Source organism: Rhinopithecus roxellana, chromosome 4 (genome assembly GCF_007565055.1).
Source record: "Rhinopithecus roxellana isolate Shanxi Qingling chromosome 4, ASM756505v1, whole genome shotgun sequence".
Classification (NCBI taxonomy): domain Eukaryota; kingdom Metazoa; phylum Chordata; class Mammalia; order Primates; family Cercopithecidae; genus Rhinopithecus; species Rhinopithecus roxellana.
The window spans coordinates 47,409,439-47,432,549 of record NC_044552.1 but is presented as its reverse complement, the minus strand read 5'-3'; the positions used below and the strand labels follow the sequence as shown (position 1 = coordinate 47,432,549).

Below are 23,111 nucleotides of genomic sequence, written 5' to 3'. Positions count from 1 at the left end.
AATAAAACAAATTGGTCTTTTGAAATCGCTTCCATTATTTATGTAAAGTAGAGAGAAAAAGGCTGAGAGTCACTCTGAGTTAGGATGATTACCACTCATAAATCTTTGTATCTTGGCATAACCAAAAAACAATTCTAATCTCAAGTTACTGTAGTACTAAAAAAAAGTTATTTCATTTAAATAAGAGAGAACACTTCCATTTAACCAAAACATAGATGTGTTCCATTCCAAATAGACCTTGGTCTAATTTTAAAATATTGGTGATAATTTGTTATATCATCTTATAATTAAAGCCCTAAAATACAATGGATTCTAGAACATTATGCCACAGGATATTAGAAGCATTTTTTTTTTTCGAGACAGAGTTTTGCTCTTGTTGCCCAGACCGGAGTGCAATGACGTGATCTCAGCTCACTGCAACCTCTGCCTCCTGGGTTCAAGTGATTCTCCTGCCTCAGCCTCCTGAGTGGTTGGAATTACAGGCATGTGCCACGACGCCCGGCTAATTTTATATTTTTAGTAGAGACTGGGTTTCTCCATGTTGGTCAGGCTGGTCTTGAACTCCCAACATCAGGTGATCCGCCTGCCTCGGCCTCCCAAAGTGCTGGGATTACAGGTGTGAGCAATCGCACCCGGCCTGCGAAACTGCTTTTGGTACTTCTGTGACTAGTCTTCGTCTCTCCTCCAAAGGCAGCTGAACCCAAAAGGGCTCTATTAGTATATAATTCCTTTTTGAAGACTTTTGCTTTAAATTTTCTCAAACTCAGCCTCTAAATACATGCTTCTACCCCCCAATCCTTCTGCACATGTTGGCTTGTTATTTTCTAGTCTCTGCTCCCAGGAGCTTGGGTCTCCAAGGTCTTCTTTCTAGATGAAACTATTGATCTATACTCCACCTTAATTTTCTTGTGGTCTCTAGTGGCATTTCATACTGCTCACCATTCTTTCTACTTGAAATTCTCTTCCCTTGTTTTCATCAGTACATTTTCCTATTATTTCATTCATCTCTCCAAATGCTTCTTTTCTCTTTCCTCAGCAGAATCTTCTCCTGCTCCCATAACCATGGGCCTTCTCCAAATTTCTATCCTTAGCTCTCATCTCTTCTCCATTTGTGCTCTTCTTTTGGGTCCCCTGAAGATTCCTTCTTTATGATAAAAACAGTGATCACTTGTGTAGTGGTAACTTCCCCAAGTTTATATCTGTACCTCTGGCTTCTCAGCTCCACTCATGTCTCCAACTGCTCAGTAGACAGATGCACAGGATATCCCACCATCCCATCAAGCCCGCCCACAAGGTCACCGCTTTTCCCCTTAGCATCACCCCCATGTCTCTCAGTAGTCTACTGTTTCTTAATCTCTCAGGCTAAAAAAAAGTTTTGTTATCTTTAATAAATCCCTTTCCTTCATCCTCTATGCCCTGTGTCCAAGTCCCTTTCTTTTTTTTTTTTTTTTTTTTTTGAGACGGAGTCTCGCTCTGTCGCCCAGGCTGGAGTGCAGTGGCCGGATCTCAGCTCACTGCAAGCTCCGCCTCCCGGGTTCACGCCATTCTCCTGCCTCAGCCTCCCGAGTAGCTGGGACTACAGGTGCCCGCCACCTCACCCGGCTAATTTTTTGTATTTTTTTAGTAGAGACGGGGTTTCATCATGTTAGCCAGGATGGTCTCGATCTCCTGATCTCGTGATCCGCCTGTCTCGGCCTCCCAAAGTGCTGGGATTACAGGCTTGAGCCACCACGCCCGGCCCCAAGTCCCTTTCTTTCTTTCTGTGAAGTGTGATCTCTTCTATTCAATTTTCCATCCCAACTGAGTCCTGACCTTTATCACTACCTCAGCTTCACAGCTTATCTCTCTTACTATGGACTCTGCTCATTTCTATATATTTTACATCGAACTAATGGATGTTGTTTCCTAAAACACACTTTTTAAAATTTAGCAGAATTTAACTGAGCGAAAAGCAATTCGGGAATCAGGCAGCCTCCAAACCAGAATGGATTCAGAGAGACTCCAGCACAGGTCCTGTCACTGAAAAAGATTTATGGACAGAAAAAGGAAAGCGATGAACAGAAACACATTTTTTTTTTTAAGCTCAGAGTAGTAACATGACTTACCCACTGGCATCACAACAATAAGTAAAAGAGCCAAGAACGAAACTTAATTCTGCCTCCCTCCAGTCTGAATGCTTTCCATTGCCCCAGTGATCCTTGGTCTAACATTCAAAATTCAGACACAGCCTACCAAACCAGTTGGTGGTGAAGTGACTGATTCTCTCCAGCAGGTCTCCGACTTTCCCAGCTGGGGTTCTTGCAGTTTCAACCCTACTAAAAGCTCTAGAATCTGACCCACTTAGGGCTAATTAAATGATCCCCAACAAAGTCACTGAAGAACTCCATATGAAATCAGCTTTTTGGTCAGTTCTACTTAGACTTTACACAGTTCTGATAACAAGGTCTGGATCTGTGCTTCATGCCAAATTATTGCGTTCATTTAGGTTCACATATTTGATCCCCTAAGGATAGAGTCCTCCAGTAATGGGATCCCTCAGTCCTTTGGGGTCCTGGCTTCCAGTTCTGGTTACTGGCTCTTCTTGACATTAACAGCCCAGCTAAGTGGACATCCACCTGTATAAGCTGCCCTGTAGTCTGGCTGGCTAACACCTTTTCCTTCAATTACCTGGATCTCCATGAATGTCCTTCTGCTGAAACTATTCAGTTGCCTGTTCAGGTCCTAGACCTACCTAGACTCTGCTTCCTGTAACTCTCCATACCTGTCAAATCTATCCTGTTCCAACGAGCCCCCAGGTGCATTATTCTTCACCATTTGTCTACATAACCTGTATTTCAGCCAATTTAAAAAAAAAAATTTTTTTTTTGAGATAGTGTCTTGCTCTCTGGCCCAGGCTGCAGTGCAGTGGCACAATCTCAGTTCACTGCAACCTCCACCTCCTGGGTTCAAGAGATTCTCCCACCTCAGCCTCCTGAGTAGCTGGGACTACAGGCACATGCCACCACACCTGGCTAATTTTTGTAATTTTTAGTAGAGATGGGGTTTCACCATGTTAACTAGGATGGTCTCGATCTCCTGACCTTGTGATCTGCGCGCCTCGGCCTCCCAAAGTGCTGGGATTACAGGTATGAGCCACCGTGCCCGACCTTAAAAAACTTCTTACTCCTCACCAGATTTGTTTCAAAACCCCAAGTCCTTTTTGAAGCTGGCAAGGGATCTCTTCCTCCTTCAAGATCCAACTGTACAGTAATCAATTGGTAAGATGTACTGAGTGCCTACTGTGGGTCAGGCTCTGTGCTATACACACAACATTTCTGGGGTTTTTTATTTTAGATTCAGGGGGTACAAGTGCAGATTTATTACATAGGTATATTACATGATGTTGAGGTTTGGGGTACAGATGATCCCATCACTCAGACAGGGAGCACAGTGCAGAAGAGGTAGTTTTACAGCCCATGCTCTTTTTCCCCTCCTTCCCACCTCTAGTAGCAGAACAGTTCTTGAGCAGACCAGCAGTTAGTAAACTAAAGCAAGTTCTAAAGTTAGGAATCTCCTTAAATCAAATGAAGATTCTTTTTAATGTATCATTTCCCCAAAACTAAATCAAAATCAGTCCTCAATTGGCTCAGGTTTATTAGATAATAATTCAGTCAATAAATATGCACTTTCCTCAAATCTAAAGAGAGAAAGCACAGCTCTGCAAAAAACATGAAGACTTTTCTTCTATTTCACATCTCTTTATAATTATACTGCCATCTAGTGTCTATCAAAGGAGGAAATAGTTGACATAGCTAAGAAACTGTATTAATAAAAAACATTCTAAATAAGGACTAATCATAAAACATTTAAGTATCTAAAACAGGTAAAACTTTCCAATGAGCAAAAAATATATGTCTCCAGTCAACAAAAAGAAATATGTCTTTCAATTCTGAGATTAAAAACATTGTCTTTAAAACTATATTTAAGTTTATCAAGAACAGGAAACTAGTTGCCAGATTCACAAGCAGCATGTCGCTTAAAAGAACAATTCAAATATATTATTAAAGAAAGAAGTTTGAAATTTATTTTTCTTCCATAGAACATGAATGTGTCATTCACCCTTCATATGAACTACCTGAAAACTAGCAATTAGAAGCTGAGATTAAGAAAATTTGGGCTTACCTGAAAGTGCAAAATTATTGTCCAGATTAATCCCAAAGTCAATTTGGGATTTCCATCTGTTATGTCATCATTTCTAATATTCACTAATTTCACCTGTTTTGTATGTGAAGAAGAGATAAAACCAACTGTTTATCAAACCTGAACCAGTTATCTTTACCTACATAAAAGCACTTCTAAATTACACGAAGAAAAAAATTGAATAATTTAAATACCAGTAGTCAACTAAATACTGTTTCACCCTTATTCTCAATCATTTTATATTACAAATTATACGATAACAACAAAGAAAGAGCAAGTATTATTGGGTTCTTGTCTTCCACCGCAGACATCCCCAACCCAACCCCCAAACCTATACAATAGGGACTGGGCTGCACAGCAGGAGGTAAGTGGGCCAGGAAGCATTACCACCTGAGCTCTGCCTCCTGTCAGATCAGCCACAACATTCGATTCCTATAGAGGTGCAAACCCTATTTGTGAACTGCGCATTTGAGGGATCTAGGTTGCGCACTCCTTATAAAAACCTAATGCCTGATGATTGGAGGTGAAACAGTTTCATGCTGAAACAACCTCCACTACCCCTACCACCCACTTCATGGAAAAATAGTCTTCCATGAAACCAGTCCCTGTTGCCAAAAAGGTTGGGGACTGCTGTTCTAGAGCAAGTACTAAAAGCATTCACTTGTCAATACAAAAGTACAACTCCTCAAGTGAGAAGTCCTAAATACTTGAGATCTTAAAATTAGAAATAATTTTGTCTTTTAAAAATAAATTTTATTTTACTCTTACCATTAAGTATGAAACTATTCTAACAATTCTAACAACTTTCTCAAATTTCCATTACAACGTTTTAAAATAACTAGCATTATTTTGCTATCAATATGCCATAAATATATAAGTCACTGAGCATTTCGAAGGCTGTTCAAATATTTTAAAATAATATAATACTCAGACTTAAAGCTTATCAACTGTCAAACTGTGCATTCAGGTAAATAAATCCAATGATGATCCATTTACTTCCTGGACAAAATCATTTAATATCATGAATTTAAATACTGAGAATTATATACTATGATATTTAACATTTTACTTATTGGACAAAATACTGCCAGAAAACATTTCAGAAGTACCCTTCTGGAATCTTCCATGAGAATGATGAACAATGAGCAAACATCAATAACATTTAAAATATTTAGGCAATGAGGATTTAGTAGTATTTAATAGAGAAAAGCATTTTAATGTTCATAATATTGATGAATAATAAGAAATAATAAAAGCTAGTGTTTACCTCTCCCTCTCTCCCTTGCCTTTTTTTTTTTTTTTTTTTTTTTTTTTGAGACGGGGCTCATTCTGTTACCCAGGCTGGAGTGCAATATTGCAATCATGGCTCACCACATCCTCAATTTCCTGGGCTCAAGTGATCCTCACGCCTCAGTCTCCCAAAGTGCTGAGATTACAGGCATGAGCCACCACACCCAATCTCTTCCCTTTTTCAAACTATTAAAAAAACAAAATTGTTGCTGTCCCCTCTGACTCTCACTGTCTTCAATAATTTTCAACTCTCCTACATTTTTTTCTACTAATTGAAAAAATTACTAATATTTTGGCTTATGACACTATAATATGTAATGCCATCAAATCAAGATCATATCCAATATATTATTAATTCTTTTCCATGATTTCTCCTGATACCTCAAGCAAGTTGGGGGCTATTGTCAGAAATGCTGTTATATCTTTACTCATAAATTATCCAATATTATCTACTTATAAAAAACAAAATATTGCCTTATCACTACTAAGTATGAAAAATGCTTACACTTAATTTAAAGTATTATATAAAGTATTTTTATAAAAATTGACTAATTTCATATATCAAGTATAAAAAATAAAGTATTGCATCCCCACAATTAAGAACTGTTCATAGGCATTCTTAACATTCTATTGCTACTAAAATGTCAGTAACTTCCTAGGCAAATGCAATCCAATTCGAACAGAAAGAAAATCAGTTGTTCTTATATAGATGGAAATGTAGTCACTTATAATTCCTCTGGGCTTATCTCCACTACTAACTTCTTTTCTTGGGAGCAAATGTTTAAAAACATTTTTAAATATTTGCTTCACCAAAGCACAAGATTACTGGTTATAATTCACAGGCAAATTTAACCTTGTCATTCCTTGACATGTTTCTACATAGATGTATTAGTAACATATGTTTATATGATTATAGTATTTTCAAAACATCATACCTGGCGTCTTTTCAAATAATCAAGTGCAATTTGTACATTCTGTAGTCTGTGAAAACGCATCCGACCTTTTTCTCTGGGCTAAGAACAGAAAAATACAGGTATAAAAAAGAGTTTCTGTTATCACAGACCATGCTAATTTAAATATACTTTCTGTTCATCTTAATACATCAAAACAGTATTTACGGTTGAGGTAAGGCCGTAAGATTTTCTAAGAAGTTTTTAATTTCTTTATATTGTCTGAGATTGAATGTAAACTATTACGGATTTTTTTCCAAGTATGTTTTATTTAAACATATACTTTATGACAATTTTTTAATTTAAACAAAAGGAAAGAGAAAATTGTCACAGAACATACAGATTTTTAATATTTGGTAATAAAACAATGCTAGCCTACAATTATTTAGCCATGGAGGCACAAAAATAATTAAATACCATTCATCATTTTACCTTCTTATTGAACACTATTAGCAAGAGTGTTTTATAACTGTATATATACACACACACATATATACATATGGCATATTAATGAAAATGAGATAAAGTAGCATGCAGTTAGTATAAAAATCACCAAGAAGGAGAAAGACAGAGAAGGTTTACTTAGCCATGATAGAGAAAGAGAGAAAACCAATTAAAACCATATATTTCCTCTTTATTTTATTTTAGCTTTTTCACAAAAGTGGACGCTATGATAATCAGAAAGGACTCTATACTCGTTTTACACTACTTGGGGATGGACACAATTATTTTCTCAGTCTCAGCAAAAGTGACAGACGAGAATTATTTTCCTTAATGCCGTTTCCCTTAAGAAACAAGTTAGCATGAAGGAAAACATAAGGAAATAGGGCTGAGAAATTCTTAGAAAAAAATATAAAGAATGGAGCTGAAATTTATCACATAAAATCTTCCAAAAGGAAAAAAGAAAAAAGACAATTGACAGTTTGGCTTCTTCAGTATGTATAGGTTGCCGAAGCCAAAGGTGCCATAATAAAACAGACAGCACACCACAGAAGGAAAAGTAAGTTCTGCATAACAAGTAGAAATTATGTTGATAAATTTACCCACTGGATCCAACAAAAGCACAATTTCCAGTAAAATCAAGGGGCACCAGGTATGTAGAAGACAAAAGAAGAAGCACGTCTGTCTTGCAAAGGTAGGCTGCAGTCAACTAAGAGTCATGGAGATTAAACAGCTCTGTGAGTTCTATCGGGATACTGGATTTTTAAATCTCCCTTTTAAATACATGAGATACATTAGAGAGGTGAAACATGTCCATCAAATACCTATTGCCAACAGGTGTGGTTTAAAGTAGAAACTTAAATACTAAAAAAAATTTCCCTAAGTTCTTTCATAAAAAGCAATAAATAGTTGCCATGTTTGAAATATCACTTCCAGAAATTGAATGAATTTGCACAAAAATTCGCAGACTTGTAAAATTTCCATGTTTATATACAATGTATATAAAATTGTTTAACTAAGATGCCATCATGTACTTTAAGTCTGTTTAATTACCATGCAGTGCACAGTAATGTATACATAATTCAATCAATTTTAGCTCTCTGAAGGTAATTTAAAGAGAAAATATTTCCTTTGTCCAATTTTTTGGTACAAACACATCTACCTCAATGTGGGTTTTGGTCCTTTCTATGCTTTTCTAAAAAGGAGCCTGAACCCAGTAGTTACTTCTCTATCAGGTTAGCGCTCACCGCATGGGAACGGCTAGGTTAGTCAAGTTATGGGGGCGACACCTACCCCCTTATCCTCATCCTCCACATCCTCATGCTGTTCATATTCGCATGCTTCTGTTGCACTCACCAATCGTAAGGTCTTCAAAAAATCTCGCTCCCTTGGCTAATGAATATAACAGACAGAAGATAGGACAGCAAAGACACAAGACAGACCAGAAATGAAAAGAAGAGCATGAACAGAACATAATGAAAGAGAACAGGTAACAAGAAGGGGAAGTAATGTTCACAAAAAGAAAAAAAAAAAAATGACACCTACGGAATGGGTTAGATCATTTTTCAGAAAGCAATGTTTATTTTCTTGCTATTTGTAAGTCTTTTAATATGTGGTTATATTATGCATCCAACTTCTGCTAAGCAAAAAAACCCAAAGGTAAAAAAGAAGCAAGAACAAAAACAGTATTTTAATTATAGAACTGATTACATAAGTGAAGTAATCGAAGTGCTTCAATCTCAAATTCACGTCATTTGAAGTTTGAAAATGCTTAGGAATCTAACCAAAACTTCTTTTTCAGGCAGAATTCACAACTCAAAAGATGAATGTTGCAAAAATCTGAATAGTCTGCACCGAAAACACACTGGTCCTATGCAGAAAAGATTACACGTTCTTCAAAATAAAATAAGAAAAGTTAAAACTTACCAAGGTATCTCCTGAAAGAACCTCTAAAAGAGAAATCAAATTGTGTCCATCCCTTAAGTCTTCATAGAGATCATTCACATGCTTTCGAACCTACAAAGAGAAAAGCAAAATTTGGGGGCCTAGAACGCAGAATCATCCTTAACATTCTTAAACATAAAAAGGAGACAAGTAAAAAACATTCCTCACATGGTATTCATTCACACACCTATTTTTAAATTTTTAAAACGCTTATTACTTAAAAACTAAATTTAATTTAAAAACTTAAAAAAGTGAATTTCAGATTAATAATTCAAAAAGAAAATTCAAATTATTACATTTTTAAGACACTAGAAAAAACATAAGCCTGGACTACTACATGGGGTTACAATTCTTCAAATACGGGCAATGTTGTGACTTTATTCACGATTCCCGGTACAGCGGCCAGTGCCACCTTAACAAGAGGGTAGAGTTTTCACCCCCGCAGTTGAACTTCTAGCCCAAAACAGGATCAAGGATGCAGAGGAACATTTTTAGAAATCATAGACGTGAGCTGGGTGAAGGGTACATGAGACTCTACATATTATTTTGTCAATATCCTATGAGCCTATAATTATTTCAAAAAAATTTTTTGAAATCCGTACGTGTCAGGTTAGAAGGCCTCTGTCCAAACCCTCCTCTGCACAATATAAGTCTTCTTATAGTGGAAGATTTTCGTAAATAACACTAGCACAAAATCAACAATCAACCTACAATAGCTTCCTCCGTTTCACAGGCCTGATTTAGAAGTCTGTGATTTTAGAACCCAAACCATCAAAGATTTCCCAAAAGCTTTGTTCAGCCTGCCAAGTAGGGATAGCTCTAGTAACCACGTGGCCCACTACAAGGTTTGTGTTGGACAGCCACATGTCAAAGAAGGCTATTAAGATTACTGTTCCACAGTGGGCTGGCACATTTCGATTTTCTCACCTTTCAGTAATTCTGGGCTGCTCCCATGAAAGGAGACAAAGAACTGGGCCAGAAAGAAGCAGGAACCAGAATCCCGCCTACTTCACCCATGGCACAAGCCCTGTATACAAATGAATCCAACTCCTTTGCTTCCAACTTCCAAAATGTCAAGTGATATACAGCAAAAAGTAATGAAAAGATCTAAACTTATAATCAAAACTATATAACTACACAAACACAAACACAAGAAGAGGCCTAATGTAAACTGGAAGCAAACTTTTATGGTAAGTCTCTCAGTTCCGAAAAACAGTTTAAATCCCATAAAATTTTATTATCTTAATTGACTCTCTCTCTAGATATATGTTTTACAATATCTTTTGTTAGTGTCAGAAAATGTTTTTGATTGATGAAGAAAAAGTTCCCTTAGGAATTTCTTATCAAATTTACCAGCTTTTACATCCAGTGTTCTGGCACTATTTACGTAAGTCACAGAACCTTTTAATATTCAATTACCCATCTAGGCATAATTAACTACAAATAATATAAATACTAAGCTTACACTCAATAGCTCTACCACAAAGTAACTGTTCATGTCAACAGTACCATTGAAATGACAGCAAAACTGAAGGCAAATCAAATTACTTTTAACCAAGTCTCCATCTTTACAAATTGACATTTTATTTTGATTTCCTAATTCCCAAGGAGTATCAGTTGAATCTCTGATGTCATAATACCAACGTAAGACAAAGTATAAAAACACTTTATTCCCCCCAAAAAATGTTATAACACATTTTAAGCAATCCTTGTTTAGAAAAACCCGTAAATACGGCTGGGTGCAGTGGCTCACGCCTGTAATCCCAATACTTTGGGAGGCCAAGGCAGGTGGATCAATCGCCTGAGGTCAGGAGTTCGAGACCAGCCTGACCAACGTGGTGAAACACCATTTCAACTAAAAATACAAAAATTAGCCGCGCACGGTGGCAGGTGCCTGTAATCCCAGCTACTCAGGAGGCTGAGACAAGAGAATCACTTTAACCCGGGAGGTGGAGGTTGCACTGGGCGGAGATCAAGCCATTGCACCCCAGCCTGGGTGACAGAGTGAGACTCCATTAAAAAAAAAAAAGAAAGGGGAGGGGTGGGGAGGGAAGGGGAGGAAAGGGAAGAAAGAAGGAAAAGGAAAAGGAAAAGGAAAGGGAAAAGAGAAAAGGAAAAGAAAAGAAAGACCTGTAAATAACCAAATAATTTACAAAGGAATTATCCATTCAATTAGAATATTTACCTTGAGATACCATGAAATGACAACTCTCTCAACTTCTTAACTGTATTTCAGAGATTAATCAATTTTCAAGGGCCTTTTCAGGAACATATCTACTACATGCATGATATGTACGCGAAGAGATAAGCACTTACTGAAATGAGTACTAATACTGCAATTTCCTACTCATGGAAGACAATTTTTCCACAGATGCAGGCGAGGGCGATTTTGGGATGAAACTGTTCCACCTCAGATCATCAGGCATTGGATTCTCATAAGGAGAGCACAACCTAGATCCCTCACATGCACAGTTCACAAAAGGGTTCGCAGCCATGCACTTTGAGAGGCCAAGGTGGGCGGATCACTTGAGGTCAGGAGTTTGAGACCAGCCTGGCCAACACGGCAAAACCCATCTCTACTAAAAATACACAAAAAAAATTAGCCAGGTGATGTGGCGTATGCCTGTAATCCCAGCTACTTGGAAGGAGAATCACTTGAACCCGTGCGGCAGACGTTGCAGTGAGCCGAGATTGTGCCACTGCACTCCAGCCTGGGCAACAGAGTGAGATTCTGTCTCAAAAAACAAACAAACAAACAACAGGGTTCATGCTCCTATGAGAATCTAACACCATCACTGATCTGGACAGGAGGCGGAGCTCAGGTGCTAATGCTGGCTGGCCCAGTGCTCGCCTGCTGCTGTGCAGGCCACTTCCTAACAGGCCATGGACCGGACTGGACCAGTACCTGTCTGTGGCCTGGGGGTTGGGGACTCTTGTATTAAAGCACTGTAAGAATTCATTCAGTCCCATTCTAAGGCACAAGCTTGAATTTATAAGGCTAAGACCTACTTAAAAACAAGGTAGAAAAGCTAAGCTTGTGAATGTCATGTACATTAACACATCTAAATCTGTGTACTTCTTAGTTATATCTCCAATATAACCAGAAAGCAGCCAAACTCTAAAAGAGCCTGAATGGGAACACTAAAAGATTTATATAAACAACATTATACAGCTCCTGATCCTCAGCCAGCTGCTTCATCTCTCAAAATAAATGACTTTACTGTGCAGGTCTGATACCCTCAGTACACAGAAGGACAGTAGAATCCAAGCACGTGATTGGTTGGGGCCTTCCAGAACTGTAATAGTGCTGGTCCACTATGCCTACAACCTACCAGACTCACATTTCACTCTATATTCCACTTGTTGTGTCTTTCTCACTCCAGGACAGTTAAAGATGGGGAGTGACTTGCCAGCTTGACTTGCCAGACTGAACAAAACCCTCTACATAAGGGAAACTTTCCCAAACCAGGTGTCATTTGTTACCACTGTATTTATGCAACAACAAAGAAAAATTAAAACACGTTTAGAGAAGGAAAATAATATTACGCCATGCAAATCTAAATTAGGAAAAGAGGGTCAGGTGCGGCGGCTCATGCCTGTAATCCTAATATTTTGGGAAGCCGAGGTGGGTGGATCACGAAGTCAGGAGTTCAAGACCAGCCCAGCTAAGATGGTGAAACCCTGTCTCCACTAAAAATACAAAAAGTTAGCCGGGCATGGTGGCAGTGAGCTGAGATCATGCCACTCCAGCCTCAGTGAAGGAGCAAGACTCCCTCTAAATTAGGAAAAGAGAAAACCTGTGATAAGGGAAAGGGCATTTTAGTCCTGCTTCTGCCCCTGGCCTTATGAATTTGTACCAACAGCCTAAACTCTCTAGGCTTCAGTTTTTTTATCTTTAAAATAAAGGTTGGAAAACAGAAAACTCCTAGTTCAACCTAAAGAACAAAAAGTCTGTAATCTTTAAATCAAATTATTATCATTTTTAAAAATCAATGACCTGTCAACTTAGAAAACGTATAAAATAAAAGTTACTCTTAAGACTTATGGCTTAATTTCTCAAGAATTTTAGAAGGAAATGCAGAAATAAACTAATTTAACTTCTATGATGCTTGAAAAAAATCTAGAGAGACTGGCTATCCCCGATACCGCCTGCTTTTCCTGTCTCAACTGATTATTCTGAGGGTCCACAGAAATACTGCACATGGAAAATGTCCTATAAAATATAAGATATCATTCTCTGAAAAGCAAATGTCACTAACAATAATAAACAAAAACATACACACCATGAGTTACTACTAGATGCCTCACTTTGTGCTAAGTACTTTATAATACTGGGTCAGTTTCCTCAGCACAAATGAATGGAATAAAAGAGGATGCTATTAAAAATTAAAAATCAACATTATGGGTAAAGGGTAGTCAGGAATGAACTGAAGGGAAAGAATTGGGGTTCCAATCTAATCTAGCAAGAAATTTAAGGGAAAGAAAAGAAGGGAAAGTAAACAGTTAAAGCCTACATAGAAAAGCTTTTATTTTGCCCCAGGAGTGAGTCATAGGCATTTGGCCTGGTAACTGTCCTTCACAGATGACTATACTAACTGCCAATATCCCTAACATTCCATTCCATTTTCAGTTTTTAATCAAGCATTCCTTCTTCTCTTTTTGGATGCTTTCTCCCTATGGGACAAAAAACTGTCTGGATCAATAGTGCTAGAGGAAGTGATGAGCAAAGTAAAAGCGCTATGAAATACTCTGGGATTAACTTACATAACTTGAATTACATAACAAGGGTGATACAGCATTTTCTGTATTTCACACAATTCTAGTAGAATTTTGCAGTACTTTTAAAAAATACGTATACAGCATTGCACCTAGAGTTTACCTCTAGGGGGCACTAATATTTTACTTAAAAGAATATCCCAAGAAAGAAAAATAGACTAGAAAACATTCTATGGGCAACAAAAATTCTAAACAAGATGCTGGTGATGACATGGACAATATTTCAAATTTATTTTGGAGAGAGAACAGAGTAGATCACACCAGGTCTGTATTACCTAACTGGCTTAACTGATCAAAAACACTACACTGAAAATTTCCTTTCGTTAACCTGTAATTGTTTGGTTTTATATAGGCTAAATCAAATTCAGCTTTGAAGAAAAGAGAATCATTATATAGCTGCTTGCTGAATGTTTAAACTTCTTTTTTTTAAAAGTCTAATGTTAATCTAGACAAATTTCTTTTTTTTTTTTTTTTTTTTTTTTTTTGAGACGGAGTCTCGCTGTGTCCCCCAGGCTGGAGTGCAGTGGCACGATCTCAGCTCACTGCAAGCTTCGCCTCCCGGGTTCACACCATTCTCCTGCCTCAGCCTCCTGAGTAGCTGGGACTACAGGCGCCCATTACCGCGCCCAGCTAATTTTTCGTATTTTTAGTAGAGACGGGGTTTCACCATGGTCTCGATCTCCTGACCTTGTGATCCGCCCGCCTCGGCCTCCCAAAGTGCTGGGATTACAGGCGTGAGCCACCGCGCCCAGCCAATCTAGACAAATTTCACAAAAATTTTACTTCTCATTATTTAAACATATTACTATTGTTTAGCTGCAATTCAATTCAGGTCACAAAGTATTTATTGAGCATCTATCCATCATATGCCACGGTATCCTTTAACTTCTATGGGTACAAAGATGAATAATAAGAAGCCTGTAATCTGAGATGAAAGAAATTTAGGAAAGAAATTGCAGTATAAAGTAAATGCATTCAGAGAACACTCAGTAAGCTATGAGGAGATTAACCCAATCTGGGGTCTTCCCAGCAAAGAAGAAGGGAATATTCCAGGTGAAGGGAGGCGGAAGAACAAAGGAAAAAGGCAAGGACACACAAAACTCTATGTGAGTTAGAAGGAAGGAAAGCAGTGATGAAGTCAATGAAGCATGAGGTGGAAGATGAGGCTGCAAGGAAGCACGAGTGGACACAGAGGCTTCATATCCCAGGTTAAGAAACTTGAACTTTTCCTACACAAAGAAAACTATGAATTTTAAGCAGAATGAGGCCATAATATCTCTGACAAATATAAAAGCTTCCCTGTAAACTATTATCCTAAGCAAAAACAAATCAATCACAGGTAAAATCAAGGGCCCAATCATTACACAATAATAGAGGAAAGGTCCCTCAGGAAAAAAGGAAACTGAAAGAGACATTCCATTAATGAAGCTTGGGTAAAATGCAGGCATCCTAGTGTGCTCTGCAGCAGGGAGCAAAACATCAGCCACATAAAGGGTTCACAGTCCTCTCTTAAAGAAGTTCTATATCTAAAGGATACAGTATTCTGGAAAACAATCAGCTATCTTTAGAAAGAAACATAAATAATAAAAGAAGGCTTGTCCCAAATGAGATCGCCTCACTAGTTTGAACAAATTGGGTGGCGAGAAGAAGCATAGTTTGCTTTAGTGAAAATTATAAATTAAAACATTTTTCAATGCAATTTTTTTAGATCAAACAAGTACGTTCATAAAAAATAAGCTGTCAAGTTCTCCTGGGCGAGTTCCTTAGACAGCCTACTTGAAAAAATAAAGGTAACATAAATATCAATATATTAACATATTAATTATTGATAAGAAAATTAACGCTTTTAAAATACACAAAAAAAATGCTCAGAAACATTGTATTATCTTAGGTAGCTGCCTTATCTAAAGTGGTTTTTTCATTATAAATGTCTTTCAGTACTACTTCTTCAGGAGTTGTGAAAGAATAAAACTACAATTCACATTCTACCTAAATTATTATAAATGTGAAATTGGTGCAGTTGAGTATAATAGGCAAATATTCTTCTTTGGCATGATAAAAAGGTGGTTATGGTTTTTTAAGGTACTATGTTAAGTCAACATTAATTAAGGCCACATAGAATTCATCTCCTTTAGGCTATTTTTAAACTATGAAATAAAGATATTAGTTATACATCTTAAAGTATTAATGGATAACATAATAGAGACTTTTTTTAAAATCCACATTGGCACTAGGCAGTACAAATAATGTGTCTACTTTCTTTGGACCTCATTCACTCCTTGACAAAGAATGTTTCTCTTTTAAGCTTTTGGGTCGACAATCTATAATTAAAATGCAAAAACTGAATGGCCTTTTCTAGTCTTTCACCACAAGGTGGAACTAGGTAGTTAAATAAAATAAAAACATTTATTAATATATTACAGATAAACACTTTAAGATTTGGGGTATTTTAGTCACTGTTTCACCTAGGTTATTTTTATTCTCTTCTATACAGTTTCGCCATGGTTTCAGCAACCTTTTTAAAAGGCTATTTCCATTTGTAAATATTTTCAAGTAGGTAACTTTTCTGTAACAGTTTGAGGTTTGGGTTGGTTGGTTCTGGTTTGGTTTGGGTTTAGGTCTCTATCTTTCCTATCTTCCCTTGTATTAGCAAGAAAACACACAAAAAATCTATTTTTGCTCACATTTTCCCCTGAACCTGTAGATTTTTCATCTCTTGCACAGCTGTACAGATCTTGGTGTGGGGCAATTATAATGTAACTGAAAGGGAGAAATAAATTCAGAAATCAATATACTCTGCACAGTGTATCTTTATTGCTATCTGTACAGTTCCTTGGAGTTAGTTTTTATTAAAGATGTATTCTAGACAAACTCCATACTACAATGTCTAACAAACGAGCATTGGTTTGTAAAGGCATCAGCATTACCCATTCCATATATGAGGGAAGAACAGCTAATAAATATTACTGTGCAATCTTTAAAAAGAGGAGGAGGTTTTTTAGATAAGACTAAGGATGCTTCTTTCCAGTATTCTGTCTGTTTGGCAGGAAAATATGGGCATTACCTTTTACAGGTTTTTCAAATATCCTCCTAGCTCCTTACTTATATAAATCTTTCTTTAAACTCTTTATCATCACCTCAAAAAAATCATGGTAAGTACTACTATGTCAAGAGCAATTTTTAACACCAGCATAAGAAAAAGAGGAGGAACCAATTGATATCCTTATTATGCTCACCTTTTTCCTTCTCCTCCTACTTTCTCATAAACACACAAAAAAAATTTGGGCAAAAGAAAAAGCTGGGAAAGGAAGGGTCATAATCACTTAACACGTCTAACGAGAAAACCTACTCAAGGAAACAAAATTTTGATTGAAACAAGTGAAAATGTGTGGTTGTAATATAAAGACTGTTAGGCAGGAATCTAGACCCAACATGGCGGCCTTTTGTTAAAGGCCTTTTGTTAAAGACTCCCTTCACCCTTGTACACACCCGCAGACTTACACGCGTCAGAGTTCCGGCTGGGCAACCACACTCCCCCATGACCTGCAGCTCACCTGCATTCCACAAGTTGGTAAACAGCAGTTTCGGTTGACAGTTTCCAAAGACCCCTTCCTCATGACCCTTACTCGACTCCTGCCCTAGTAGTTTCAAGACCCCCCAGGCCCTGTTTGTACAGCCAGCTTCCCTACCTCTCAGGCTATAAAAAGCCCCTACCCTCCTCCCTCAGCGCGACTTCCTCGGCCTGCACCTTTGGACCGAGGAACCTCGCCCGCGAGTCCTAATAAAGGCTATTCTCACTGCCATTTGCCTTGTGTCTTCATTCCCGGTTCAGCTCTAGCCTCAGTTTACCTTTACATTTGGTGCCAAAACCCAGGAGGAGACCCCCCCCTCCCCGGACCCCTGCTGGGTCGGGCAGGCCCTCCTCTTCCCGAGCCAGTACCTCCTTTCCGAGCCGGGAGCTGTTTCACCAAATCCAAGTGGTGATCAATTCGATCACTGCTGGGTAAGTGTTCCCCCGTCCTGTAGGCTCCCTCTGGGAAGTCCCTGTCCGAAACGCGTGGCCACGTCAGGGGCTCCCTCCGGTCAACTGTGACCTTGGCACCAGGGACTAGGAGACGTCCAACCTCCCCAGAAGCCACTGTACCCCGCACTCTGCGTGGCAGTAGGAGGACGCTCTCATTGCCGCCGGACTACCCGCCTTAGGACCATAGGAACTACCCAGTCCAAACCAAACCGAAAATCCCCTCTGAGGTGCCTCTTGGCTAATTTCCAGACTTTAAGTCTCAGCCAAGACCTAAAACAAAAGCGGCTCATTTTCTTCTGCACAGTAGCATGACCACAGTATAAATTGGATAATCAGTCTCAGTGGCCTGCAGAAGACACTCTAGACTTTAACATCCTCACGGATCTGACTAACTTCTGCAAGAGACTAGGCAAATGGTACGAGATACCCTATGTTCAAGCCTTTTGGGACTTGCGTTCTCACCCAGATCTCTGCGCTCAATGCTCGTTAGCTCAGGTCCTACTCGCAAAGTCTCTTCCCTCGAGCAAGGAGAGGGATGATTCCTCCTCTTTTTCTGAGCTTCCTGACACCCTATCCTAGCCACCCCTTTGGTCTCCCACCCAACCTTCTCCTTACCCTGACCCGCCATTATCCCCGTCCTCGTCAGCGCCTCCCTTCCCTTTCCACCCCTCCTGTGCCCTCGCCAAACCCGACAGATTCTGTCTCCCCTACCTCCACCTTCTCCCCTTCCTCGCCTGTCTCAGCCCATACTCGGTCCAGGACTGACCTCCTGTGTCCCTTGCGAGAGGTGGCAGGCGCCAAAGGAGTAGTCTGGGTCCATGTGCTGTTTTCGCTGGCAGACCTGTCTAAGATTGAAGAGCGTGTAGGCTCTTTCTCGGCCAACCCCACTCAGTATTTCAAAAAGTTCAGATACCTGTGCCAGGCGTATGACCTCACCTGGCATGATCCTCATGTCATTATGACCTCAACCCTGTTCCCTGAGGAACGGGAATATATCCTAGTGGCAGCCAGGCAGCACGCTGACCAGGTTCATTTAACTGACCACACCATGTCAGTTGGCACTGAGGCGGTGCCCTCAGCCGAGCCCAACTAGGACTAGCAGGTTGGTCAGGCAGGCTGCCACCGCCAAGATATGATGGTCCAGTGTCTTCTTGCTGGCATGCAGGCAGCCTCCAATAAGTTAGTCAATTTTAATAAGTTAAAGGACGTAGTCCAAGGCTCAGATAAAAATCCAGCTGTTTTTCTTAACTGACTGACAGAGTCACTTATTCAGTACACCCACCTTGACCCTGCCTCCCCTGCAGGAGGAGCCATCTTAGCTTCATACTTTATTTCTCAGTCGGCCCCCAATATCCAAAAAAAGTTTAAAAAGGCGGAGGAAGGCCCTCAAACTCCCATCCAGGATTTAGTCAAACTGGTCTTCAAGGTCTACAACTCCAGGGAGGAAGCAGCTGAGGCCCAATGACAGGCAAGGCTAAAACAGAAGGTACAACTCCAAACCCAGGCCCTAGTAGCAGCCCTGAGACAGGCTGGCTCCAGGAGCTCCCAGAAAGGAGCGCCACCTGGTGCCTGCTTCAAGTGCAGCAACAATGGCCACTGGGCCAAGCAGTGCCCCAACCCAAAGGAGCCAACCCACCCCTGTCCGAACGGTCGGCAGATGGGCCACTGGAAGTTGAACTGCCCCAACCTGAGGATGGTTGCTATGTCTCCACGTGACGACCCTCCTCCAGGTACTGGAGGCACCTTCCAACTCCTCGACACCGATGAAGATTGAAGAGGTCCAGACTCGGGAACCCCTCTTACTCTCGCTGAGCCCAGGGTTATGCTCCAGGTAGCGGGTAAGTTCATATCTTTCCTCATGGACACGGAGGCTACCTACTCTGTTTTGCCTTCCTTTAGTGGCCCCAGCCACCCCTCCACTGTCACGGTCATGGGAATTGATGGCACTCCCTCCACCTACCGCCAGACTCCTCCTCTGTCTTGCCGCTTGGATGGCTCCCTCTTCTCGCACTCATTTCTTATCATTCCTTCGTGCCCAGTCCCCTTGTTAGGATGAGATCTCCTCTCCAAGCTAGGGGCCTCAGTTCACTTCTGACCCAACCCCTCCCCATACCTCGCGTTCCTCTTCCCCCTTCTCTAACCTGACAAACCCCGCCAGGCTGACCCCCAACTCCCGTTTCCAGTCCCCATTAACCCTGAGGTGTGGGACACCTCCACCCTGATCATTGCCCAGCACCACACTCCAGTCTGCATCTGGCTAAAAGACCCTTCTAAGTTTCCCTCTAGGCCCCAGTTCCCTACCTCCCTTGAACACCAACAAGGACTAAAACCCATCATTACACGCCTGCTCCGGCAGCACATTCTAGTTCCCGCCAACTCACCATGCAATACTCCTATCCTGCCTGTACAGAAAAGCTCTGGGGCCTATCGTCTCGTGCAGGACCTACCCCTCATCAATGAGGCAGTAGTCCCTACCTTTCCAGTTGTTCCTAATCCACATACACTCCTCTCGCGCATTCCCCCTGACACCACCCATTTCACTGTCCTTGACCTGAAGGATGCCTTCTTTACCATCCCTCTACACCCAGACTGCCACTTTCTGTTTGCTTTTACATTGGAAGATCCAGACACTCATATTTCTTCCCAGCTGACTTGGACTGTTTTGCCTCAAAGGTTCCATCATAGCCCCCATTTTTTCAGACAGGCACTGGCACAGGATGTTGTCCTCTGTCCCCTGACCCACGGCACACTATTGCAGTATGTCAATGACTTATTACTATGTAGTCCTTCCTAGGAGTGTTCCCTTGCAGATACTGCTACACTTTTAAATTTTCTAGGCGACCGAGGTTATCAGGTTACCCCGGCTAAGGCTCAACTTTGCAGCCCTTCTGTCACCTACCTAGGCATACTCCTCACACCCACTACAAAAAGCCTCACAGCAGATAGAATAAGCCTCATTGAAACTCTCCAGCCTCCTCAGGATGCGGAAGAGATCTTGTCCTTCCTACAACTGGTGGGCACAGTGAGTCTTATCCCGTGGCCCGAGACAGGATCTTTAAGGCCTACATCAAGGTCGTAAGCAGCCTCGTCAGCCTGGCCTGACATCAGACAACGGGAGGAAGCCATCTCAGCTCTAGCCCAGGCAGCAAGCCCCAGGACAGCAGCAACCCTTTTTCCTGGCTAACCTTAGTCAGGGAAGGGGTTCAAGTGGTACACATGGCCGAAGTACACATCTCTCATTGTTTCTTGTGTGCAGCCTTGAATAAGCCCTCACTGGTTGTGGTACCCTTACCCAGCCCTTTTAACTCCTCTAACCTAACCCCCTCCGTTCCCCTTCCCGGCCGAACACTACATCAATGAGTCAGGACTAGTAGAAACCAATCTCCTCACTTTAGAAAAGATTCGGGAAAGACTCCACCAGAAAAACCTCGGATCAAGGCCCTCACTTAGATGGTGGCAGTCGTCTGTGGCCGGTTAAATCCTACCCTTTCTAAGCCCCTTACTAATCATTGGCTTCTTGCTACTCATAGCTCCCTGTGTCCTCTGCTTCATCCAGGACTGCATGAAAAAAGTCTCCCAGGTCACTTTCAATCAGATGCTGCTCCACCCCATACCCGAGTTCCGACCTCTGAGGAACCCCACGATGACCCATACCAGCAGGAAGCAGCCAGATGAACACGTCACCCCATTTTCTTATTAGAAAGAGGTCGGAATGTTAGGCAGGAATCTAGACCCAACATGGCGGCATTACCCGGTGTAGCAGGCCTTTTGTTAAAGACTCCCTTCACCCTTGTACACACCCGCAGACTTACATGCGTCAGAGTTCCAGCTGGGCAACCACACTCCCCTATGACCTGCAGCTCACCTGCATTCCACAAGTTGGTAAACAGCAGTTTCGGTTGACAGTTTCCAAAGACCCCTTCCTCATGACCCTTACTCGACTCCTGCCCTAGTAGTTTCAAGACCCCCCAGGCCTTGTTTGTACAACCAGCTTCCCTACCTCTCGGGCTATAAAAAGCCCCTACCCTCCTCCCTCAGCGCAACTTTCTCGGCCTGCACCTTTGGACCGAGGAACCTCGCCCGCGAGTCCTAATAAAGGCTATTCTCACTGCCATTTGCCTTGTGTCTTCGTTCCCGGTTCGGCTCCAGCCTCAGTTTACCTTTACAAAGACAAATAAACACAACTAAGTAGAATGCTATTAAAATACTAATAATAGCTAATTAGACATGGTTCATCTGTGTGCCATGACTTAAAAAATATAATTAGGTGTAACAAAGTCTGTTTGACACGAGTAGTCTATAATGACACCATTACAGTCTTATCCTTTACGACCACTGTTTTAAAGAGATTCCACTATATTTTTAAATTCCAGCTTTTACTGAAAAGCTTTTAAAACAGAATTGTAAATACTTTAAAATAAAAATCTTGCAAAGGTTATTTTAAAGAATTTTAAATTAGTTTTATTTAAATTACATCCATGACCAAAATTCACACTAGTTCAAAAAATGTGTATTTCCTCATCAAATCCTCCCAGCTAATGACTCTCTTGTAATGTTACACCAAATTCATAAATCAGATTCAAATTAATCATTATAAACGTAGAGATGTATTCAAGTAAAAACATTCTGTCTTTGAAACAACAAAAAAAGAGAGCTCCTGGGACAGATACAGCAACCTCTCAAGTCATCTGCTTCTAACACAAGGTCACTTTACCAGACTGACTTTCTCTTCATTCCTACCTATCATTGGTTTCAAAAAAATCTTAATCATGGTTGGTGACAAGATGGAATAACATGTAGGGGAGTAGCACTGCAGGGCAGGGGCATGATATGATTCCAGGTAAAAGGCAGTCTGAAGACCCTAGGCAGCTGGTGAGTGGGGAGAGAAGCGTCAGAAAAGGAATATAAGGACATGACAAATAAAAATTTCAACTACTTTGCAATTCTGATTAAAGTGCTGGTTGTGGCAAGTGCCCTGAATACTTCTGAGCTAAATCATCTTTTTTGGGGCTTTTGTCAAATGAACTATAGGTTGTCAATGCCTGACCTATAACCTCAACACACATGTGCATGCACACACACACACACACACACACACACACACAGAACTACCTGAACCTCAAAAATTAACTTCATCTACTTCCTGGATAATGTCTTATACGGCTCTGTCCTTAACCGAACAGTGAGCCACTTGCTGGAATGGTTACAATATGAGTCACGTTGCAGACTCAGAGGAAGCAAGGTCCTCATAGAGTGGGGTAAGTGCTGGGCAAGTAACAGAATCCACTGGTAGATACAGCTCCAGGAAAGGTGAGCCAGCCAGGAGTGCAGATACCTTCTGGTCATGCCATCATGGGCACTTCCTGGTGTCCCTTTCAGAGCATTATTCCCTAAGGTGAGAGATTAGGATAGGCATGACACAAGTGGTTCCTTCATCTCCTTTTTTCAAGTCTCAACGACTGGAAAATCTAGGGGTCTCTTCATAGCATATTTTACAGTTTTAAGAC

The 23,111-nt window shown here is 40.6% G+C and overlaps 1 protein-coding gene across 6 annotated transcripts in view; it reads right to left on the bottom strand.

Moving 5' to 3' along the window:
- The window catches only part of DST (dystonin), a 385,237-nt gene that overhangs the window by 233,471 nt on the left and 128,655 nt on the right, over positions 1-23,111 (bottom strand). For 5 of the 6 annotated variants that reach the window (XM_010387943.2, XM_030928393.1, XM_010387944.2 and 2 more), the window contains exons 3-5: positions 8,787-8,876; positions 6,405-6,482; positions 4,162-4,254 (exon numbers count right to left, since the gene is read on the bottom strand). In XM_010387943.2, coding sequence (XP_010386245.2) covers positions 4,162-4,254; positions 6,405-6,482; positions 8,787-8,876 — 261 coding nt within the window. Of the gene's footprint in view, positions 1-4,161; positions 4,255-6,404; positions 6,483-8,216; positions 8,253-8,786; positions 8,877-23,111 lie in introns of all 6 variants that reach the window. The other variant, XM_030928387.1, reaches the window with a different exon arrangement.